Raw genomic sequence first — 9154 nt, 5'->3', positions numbered from 1 at the left:
TTGAAAAACCAATCTATAAATAGTGCGTCGAGAATAGTGAAGGAAAAACTGGGTTTTGATCGTGGAGTACACCCAAAATTCACCAAAGGTAAAGGATTGTGAATGTAACGCATTAAAAGTGGGGAATATGAAAAACATGCGTGCATGCAGTTTAGTGCTTTATTGAGAACCCTCAAAAGTGGAAAAAGATTGAAATAGCGTGCCAATGAGAAAAATTAGAGCAGCGTTTTCAAGAAAAGACGGCTTTACAACGAACAAAAACTGGCGTGGCAATGAATATAAAATAAAATGTGCTCATTGGTGATTTTAGTGTCCCCTCGTTAAAAAGGTCGTATTTAGCCCGTGCAGTCATGGAGCTTACCAGGAGTATAACACGGTAGACGCGAAGAATCCAAACGCTGTAAACGCGAAGAAGATACCGCCCGTGAAATGCGGAAGTGTTTAAAGAGTATACGCATGCGTAGGATGAAAGTAAACATGAGAAATAAAAAGTGGACTAAGATGTGGGATCGAGAACTGTGTGTGAGCAAAGATGGTAGAATAAAGTTATGGAAAAAAAGAGTAAAAAAATAGTAATAAAATAAACAAATAATAAACAATACACAAAGGATGGATAACAGAGCATAAAAGTGGGGAATGAATATATAGATAAAGTCTTTATTTCATAAAAAGGTTTTGGAGAAAGCAAGCAGTCGTTTCAGACTGCATGTGCACCACATGTGCTGCAAACATTAGTACAAGTGCAACTCAAAGCAAGGCACTGCAGTCAAGCAAGTGCAAGTGGGGCTGGGGCACCAATCAGGGAAGGAAGAGGAGCAGAGATCACTGGACAGCAGTGATGGGTACAGATGCTGCTTCAATGGACAGCTGACCCTGCTCTGGTTCAATGAGTGACCGAAGAAGGGCGGGAACCTCGTCGCCTTCATCAGACATGTCCTGGTTCTGAGAGCGCGGTGCAAGGGTCAGGAATGTTTGGTTTATTTCAGACAAGGTCCATTTGAAGAACTAAAAATAATGAAAAATATGAAACTTAACAGTCGAAACATTTCAGGCCACTAACAGGAGAAAAGCAGTGTACTTCACATCCAAGGCACCAGACTGAGTAGCTATTCTCCCAAACAAACCCCGCCCTCGTCTCTTCTCAAAGTGCCAAGAAGTCATCAGGATCCGTCAAAGGAGCTTCAACAGGGGCAGGAGGGCAGCGAGTCCAGCCAGCATGGAGAGTTTGACAGCAGGGCCAGAGTTGCACAGGTCACGGACACAGCAGGAATGGGTGACTGTGTAATCTACGCCCAGAATAGTGTTGGTCTCGTTAGACAGACACTTTGTGATATCCAGGCACCCCTTGGCCTTTATCTTGATTACACCTTTAGAGGCTGTGCGGGTGTCGCACGTCTGGAGGAGGCCGCAGGTGGTAGTGGTGACAACCATACACGGATAGTCGCACTGCTTGCACTCCAGCCCCTCACCCAGGGCCAGGCTGCAGAGCAGGAGGAACGCGGCGCTGATGAAGGCCTTCATGCTTCTAGGAGCTGGAACGAGAACCGAATACAAGGGAAGCTCAGGAAACTGGCGGGTAACAAAAAATATAGAAGAAGAATATATAGATAAATGGATGAATGCGGGGTGCTGGGGAATCCTGTACCTAAAAATGAAATACATGGTAAACCCTGTAAACAACAGTATAGATGTTTACTTACTCGTGATCAACATGTGAGATGAAGAACGAAAAAAGGGGACAGGTTACCAAAGGGTTAAAGAAGGAATGTGGAATACAAAATTTTCTAGCTATCGCGACAAGAATTTTTGATTCTATTAAGGACACGGAGGCGAGGATTATGCTTTCTCATTTCTTTACTGCAACAACAGCAGCCAATGAAAATGAAAGTACACAAGTAAAAAATAAAATTTCTCATGAGGCTTTGAACCACGTCTCTCTTACAACAACCAATCACAATGGTATCATGTCTATAAATCTTGGAGACACTATTCCGGCCTCCTCTTTCTTTGCGCGAACAGTCAGTAACAGTCTCATCACATTGAAAAGTTTATTTCTGCAACGGAAAAAACAGATCCACCAGACGTCTCAACGGAGAAAATCTGAACAGCAAAGCAAATCCTCCATCCGGAAGGAGCGGCAGCCAAAACCACAGGCGGTCTTCAACTCTTGTTGGAGTCGTTCCCTAGAACAGAAAAAGGAAGTTTGAGAAAACTTTCCACCACAACCTAGATCGTTGTAAGGGTGGGCAAAACAGTTAGATAAAAACCACGTAAACAACAACAGTTGCATAACAGTCCCAACGGGTGGGATGATCCTCGCCTCCGTGTCCTTAATAGAATCAAAGATTCTTGTTGTGATAGCTAGAAAATGTTGTATTCTATGGCAGGACCGGAGGCTTCTGATTATGCTGGTTCAAAGCTCACATTAAAGCTCGTCAATCACAGCATCAGAAACATGAGGAATCGGTTTGTAATAAAACACTTTAAACATTGAATCTGAGGACCAGTCAGCTGCCTTCAGAATGTCCTCCAAGCGGGAACCCAGTAAGTAAGCCTTAGAAGCCATCGCACCCCTCGCAGAGTGTGCCCCATAAGCAGAAATATCAATGCCGGCTTCCGACATGATCCACCTAACCCACCTGGCTAAGGAAGCAGCAGCGACTGGCTTGAACGGTTTTTGAATAGAGATCAATAACTGCCCCAGGGGATCTGACCTGTGTACACTAGTATGCTCCTCATAACATTTAAGACATGGAAGAACACACAGCTTGCCGTTATGAGGAAAGGCTGGATAATAAACTGAACGGGACATGGTCTTAGTACATCTAGTAATGACAAAGGATACCCCTTGGGGTGACAACATCCTCCCAGCTAAATCCAAAGCTCTGACATCCGAAACCCTCCGACATGAAATGAGGCACAACAACATAGTAAGCTTGGCAGAAAGCTGTTTCAGCGACAAATCACCATTATCGGGCCAGGATTCCAACAAATTCAGAACCTTATTAACATCCCACATGGTGGAATACCTGGGCCGAGGAGGGTTGTCCACACTCACACCTTTAAGCAACTTACACACCAAGGGATGCATCCCCACAGGCTTACCATCAATGTGGTCGTGACCAGCCGAAATAGCAGACCTGAAGTTGTTAACCGACCTGTAAGCCATGCCCGAAGTTGCGCACTCTGACAAAAAATTCAGCACCTTTGTTATATTTGATCGCACGGGATCCACCTGTTTTGAAAGGCACCAACCCACCCACTTCTTCCAAGAAGCAGAGTATCGTTTTCGGGTGGAAGGAGCCCACGCCTGCTGCATAAAGCTGGAAGCCTCTCGTGAAAGGCCTGCAAGGCGTTCATGTCTCCGGAGAGCGTCCATACCATCAATGACAGCTGGTTCTGCAGGACCAGGGAATGGCACGCTCCCACCGGGTCCTGTAGAAGCGATGGGAAGACTGGGAGTCGGAAGGGGAGGTCTATTGACAATTCCAACAGTGTGGGAAACCACGACTGAGTTAACCAATAAGGCGTCACCAACACCACCGTCGCCTCCTGTCGGCGCAGCAACACCGCTACTCTCGGGATCAGTGCAAACGGTGGAAACGCATAATCCTTTGCTGTCCCCAATGGTGAAGGAACGCGTCCGTCCCCAGTGCCATTGGGTCCGGTCTCCAACTGTAAAACAGGGGAAGATGGGCATTGAGACGTGAGGCAAACAGGTCTATCCGACACGGGCCTCGTAGCGACATGATCTGGGAAAACAGCGATGGATGGAGCCTCCAATCGCTGGAGTCCCGGAGAAAACGGGAATGCCAATCCGCTACCTGATTGAGTTTCCCGGGAAGGTATTCTGCCACCACAGAGATCTTGCGATCCAGGCAGAAGTGCCAGAATTCCTTCGCAATGTGCACCAAGATCCGGGACCTCGTCCCGCCCAATCGATTGATGTATCGCACCGCGGAGACATTGTCCATCGGAAGGAGAATACAACAATTGCTCTTCAGCGGTGAGATAGATCTGATAGCAAAGGACCCTGCCAGAAGCTCTAGACAATTGATGTGAAGAGAAAGTTCGTCTGCAGACCAACGTCCTCCTGTGGCAAACTCGCCGCAGCGAGCGCCCCAGCCCCACTGGCTGGCGTCGGATTCCACCACCACATCCGGGGCCGTGCCGAAAATAGCTCGGCCGTTCCAGGCTGACATGTGGTCCAGCCACCATTGAAGTTCCTCCTTGGACTCGGGGGAGAGAGGGATCAAATGATCATAGTGAAAGTTTCTTTGCAGGTAAAAGATCTTGAGCCTCTGCAGAGCTCTGTAATGCAAAGGGCCGGGAAAAATGGCCTGAATTGACGAGGCCAGAAGGCCCACAATTCGTGCCAGAACCCTCAAAGAAATCTTCTCTTTGGCCAGGGTAGCCGTAATCTCTCTCTTGATCGACCTGATCTTTGAAAGGGGAAGGAGAAGCTGGGCCGAGACCGAGTCTATCAGGAAGCCCAGGAATTCCATCTGCTGATTCGGTATCAGCACCGATTTCTTGGTGTTGATCACGAATCCCAGATTCTGCAATAAGGACTTCGTCCAATCCAAATGCGTGAGAAGGAGGGACCGATCCTGGGCCAGGATCAGCATATCGTCTAGGAAGACAATCAGCCGAACTCCCATCTCCCGGAGGCGGGAGACCACCGGCTTGAGCAGTTTGGTGAACACCCAAGGGGCCGAGGACAGGCCGAAAGGGAGTACCTCGTAACGAAACCAACGCCCTTTCCAGGGGAACTGCAAAAACTTTTGATGTGATGGGCAGACTGGGACATCAAGTAAGCATCTTTCAGGTCCTGTCTGACCATCCAGTCGTTTTCTAAGAGAAGGTCTCGCAGAAGATGAATGCCCTCCATCTTGAAATGGCGATACGTGACAAAGGGGTTGAAATCCCTCAGATTCAGCACGAGGCGCTGACCGCCTCCTTTCTTTTGAACAAGAAAGTCGTTGCTGCAGAAGCCTCCCGGGAGGAAGGGTCCCACAGCAACGGTTCGTTTTGCCAAAAGCTTGTCCAGTTATGAGTCTATAAAACTCTGTTCGAGATGGGAAAAAAAGAGAGGACGGGGGGGGGGGAGGGCTGAATGGGGCAAGACACCATCTCTATCTCGTAACCCTGGACGGTCCGGAGGACCCACACATCTGAAGTGAGAACAGCCCAATTCTTGACAAAATGGCGTAATCTTCCCCCTAACGGAAGTAAAGGAAGAGAGACACTTCCCGGAAGATTGGTTATCGAAGTTCTTGTAGCCTCGATTGATTCCTTTGTTATAGCGGCCCCTGAAGCCGCGTGATCGGGACGGGTAAAATCCAGCTTGATCCGGTTCCTGAGTGTACCCTCTTCCCCGTCTAGGGGCGTAGCCTCTGTGAGGACTGGGATTTGAGTAGCGGCCGGTCGAGCGTCCTCTGCCACGCCTGGCCCTATCAGAGACCTGCAGAACACGTTTCAACGAGGCCTGAGACTTGTCCAAGGAAGCAAAAGTGTTCACAAACTTGGCAATGTTCTTAACAAAATTGTCCCCAAACAATTGTCCTTCCGCCAAAGGACCCAGTTCCGAGGAAGCCAATTCCACCAGTTGGGGGGTCGATTCGGAGGAGGACGGATTTCCGTCGTTCAGAGGCCAGGGCGCAATTCGCGTTACCAAGCATACAAATGGCCCTCTGAGCCCAACCCGCCAGAACCTCTGGGTGTATGGCGGCACCAGTCTCTTGCGCCTGCAGGGCCAACTCCAGGATCTTGGCCAACGGGCCCGAAAGGTCGAGGACCTTATCTTGGCACGCTCTGAGCGCGCGATCGATCCCTTTCTTCGGGTCTTTCTTATACTTTTTAAGAAAAGTGGTCATGGAAGGGTCTATCTCTGGCGTGATAGCCACTTTGTGGGGTAAATCAGGGCGTGGGCATTCAGATTTGAGGCGGGAACACACCTCTTTGTCGAATCCCTTGCGGAGATGAGTCTCCAGATAGGCCACCACAGCAGGAGGGGGAACCCAGTCGGAAGATCTGGGATGGACAATGTCCGTTGGGTCGAATGAAAAGGGGGTGGGAATGACCGGTGAAGTGTGTTTGCGCTTTTTAGTGCGTTTGCGTGGAGCGGCATCCGAGGAATCGGTATCGGTGCCGGTATCCGTAGTGGTGATCACCAGGGGGGAATTGGGGGGAGAGATAACAGGCTTGTCCTGGGAACGGGACTCCTGAGACTTGTAAAGTTTTTCACACGACTGGGCATGAGGCCAGGAAAGGTCCAGAGCCACCTTCTTAAGGGGAGGGGGGTGAAGGGGATCTTTGCCCAGAGCGGGCACCGGCTTACCCGGGACTAGCAAGTCCAACTTCTTGGCCAAAGGGGAGAGGGCCGAGGAAAGGGCTTTATCTAACTTGGCATCAAGTTTTTTGTCTATGATCTCCTCCATGGAGTCCCCTTCATATAATTCTTGTTGGCCTTGAAACCCATACGCAGCATCCTCCTCTTCGCAGTACTCAGCGTCTGCCATCGCAACCAGGAATTCGAAATTCCAACTCTAATCCCCAGCGGGAAGCAAACAACTAGCCCAAGCAGGGGCGTCGATGGTGGGGGGTGCCCGGCGCAGGAGCCGGAAATACTAAGACAAGATCAAGGTACAGTCCCACTCTAGGACTATCGGAGGAAAAAAGAAAAAGGTCTCTGAATCTTCTGGAAGGACAAGATCAAGCAGGTAGATACCGTTGCTTGAACGAATGTAAGCTGCCAAAAGCACGGAAATCGCCCACGGCTCCTGGCCCAAGCTGCGTCGATCCCCACTTCAGCCGGGGCAGAGCGTCGTTCTGGCACCTTCGAGAACTGCGCGTGCCAACACGGCGTGCGCGGGCTCCCCGAGACGTACGTAATGCCTCAACGGCTCCGACGTACGCTCGTCCCCGAGGGGGGGGCTAAACCCCTCACTAATGCGGCTAGCTGAAGCGTGCGCCGCGGGCAGCGATGAATGGAATCGGGGAAGGGACAGGCCTAAGTGCGCAACACGCGCCACCAAGGGGAACGGGGAACGGAGCGAAGCTCCGGACCCAATCTAAGAGTAATACGGACAATGTATGAATAAACAATGCCAACAGCGCGCGTGAAGCGATCAATCAAATCATGCAAATATACACGAGCAATAAATCACAATAATCAATGGCATTAAACAATGCAAAAGGCCTAAGTCACAATTAATAGGGCAAACATGAAAGGAAAGAGCACTTATCTGGGCTGCGGAGCAGCAAAGAAAGAGGAGGCCGGAATAGTGTCTCCAAGATTTATAGACATGATACCATTGTGATTGGTTGTTGTAAGAGAGGCGTGGTTCAAAGCCTCATGAGAAATGTTATTTTTTACTTGTGTACTTTCATTTTCATTGGCTGCTGTTGTTGCAGTAAAGAAATGAGAAAGCATAATCAGAAGCCTCCGGTCCTGCCATAGAATCATAGATATGCATTGTAGAAAAAATGCAGTGTGATGGAGTAATGGGTGAGATGGTGAATGAAAATATGTGGAGGTCAAAAAGGTGTATGATCAAAGTAAAAGGTAGTGTAGATGGCAAACATCCTGAACAACGACTCCGGAACAACGAGTTCCGGAGTCACAAAAGCCGAACAACGACTTGCCCGAACAACGACTCAGCCTTAACCACGCATGTGCGTGGTTAAGGCTGAGTGTTCGAAGAATGTGGACGTCGAAGTATGTGATGCACCGCTGAGAAGTTGATGTCTGTTCGGAACACAACACTAGTGCGAGCGCTCACTGGTAGTATTAACTGACTAATAATACTCATCAGTAGTAATATTAGTAATAATACTTGTTTACCTTTACACCTTGTTCCAAATGGTAATTGCTGTTAATGCTGAAATATCTATTGTTTTTATTAACATGTTACTTTCTACATAAGACTGGTCCCCGTGATACTAATATTTTAGCATAATATATGGAGACACGGGGGGGAGGGGGGAAGCGGAGTAAGGTTCCAGTCGTGGCGTCGGTGCAACATCATGTGATTCTGGGCAAATCACTTAATCAAATTGTGCCTACTAAAAATCAATGTGTCCTCGTGTAATTTAAATGGTGTTCGTGTAGAAGCGCTCCAATTCCTTTGTGTCGAGTTCGCGAAATATAACGAAAAACTGCAAATTGCAAACAAACAAGGATATCCGTGACCTCTATTACATGATGGTTTACGCATCTCTGGGGTGTTGTTTGTCAGCGTCAGACACGGAGTGATGCTTGATCTAGGCACAGAAAACAGAGGTCACTTTTGAAAACCTTCAGATATTTTTCAATAAAGGTACATTATTCTCTAAATCACCAGATTGGTAATGTGTCACACGCATGAAGCATTAACACCCTGCTTTGACTAGCTGTTTTTTTTGTGCAAGTGGGTCTGTGCACTAATTATGTGAACCCGTTTATATTTCTTCATGTGTGTTTCTTTTTTTCATGATTATAGCAAGTTATATGGACGGTGCATGCATAGCGCATGACTTCAGATTCTGGTGGTGAGGGCAGGGTGAGCGGTTGAACGTTACAAGGTTTAGACTGAGATAGTTGGGGGTTTGTGTGAATGGTTGTGAAATGCATTTGACGCTGCCTTCTTATTTAAAAATAGAAAACGTAGCACCGTTTGGGGGCCAGACGTGGAGGTTATTTATCAAGTAATCTGGAGGCGAGAAGTGTGACGAAAGATCTGACTGGGTTTGTTTTAATCTCTCTGTTACGCTGTCACTGTACAAAGGGTACAATGCACAACAGCGCATACGATTTATCTTGACGGATGTATTTTAATAACTGTGGTCATTTTAGGGTGGGTGTAATTACTTTTAATAGGGTGGGGGGATCGGGTGCTAGATGGAAAGAATTTTTTTAACACGCATTCTTTTACCACGAAAAAACGTGGTAAAGGAATGCGTGATAAAAAAAGTCGTGGTTTAGACAAGGTCGTGGTTGCGACCTCGTTGTTAGTGAAGTCATGGTTGTGGATCTCGTTGTTCCAACATACAACCAGTGTAGATAGAAAGGTGTGAATCGAGAGTGGTGAACAATATAGTGTAATATGAAAGTGGGAAGGAAGGAGAGGAAAAACAAGAGTATTAAAAAATGTTAAGGTCAAAAAGGTGTATG

General features: G+C 47.9%; 1 protein-coding gene across 1 annotated transcript; it reads right to left on the bottom strand.

Annotated features, from left to right (window-relative positions):
• Positions 1–1071: 1071 nt before the first annotated feature.
• Positions 1072–1571, bottom strand: LOC147745236 (sperm acrosome membrane-associated protein 4-like). The gene has a single exon (XM_086936098.1). The coding sequence runs from the start codon at positions 1519–1521 to the stop codon at positions 1171–1173; it is 351 nt and encodes a 116-aa protein (XP_086792224.1). The 5' UTR covers positions 1522–1571; the 3' UTR covers positions 1072–1170.
• Between the last annotated feature and the right edge of the window lie 7583 nt (positions 1572–9154).

Source organism: Lissotriton vulgaris, chromosome 1_1, assembly GCF_964263255.1.
Source record: "Lissotriton vulgaris chromosome 1_1, aLisVul1.2, whole genome shotgun sequence".
Taxonomy (NCBI): Eukaryota; Metazoa; Chordata; class Amphibia; order Caudata; family Salamandridae; genus Lissotriton; species Lissotriton vulgaris.
Note: the sequence above shows the minus strand (reverse complement) of the source record. Positions and strands in the feature narration are given on the sequence as shown.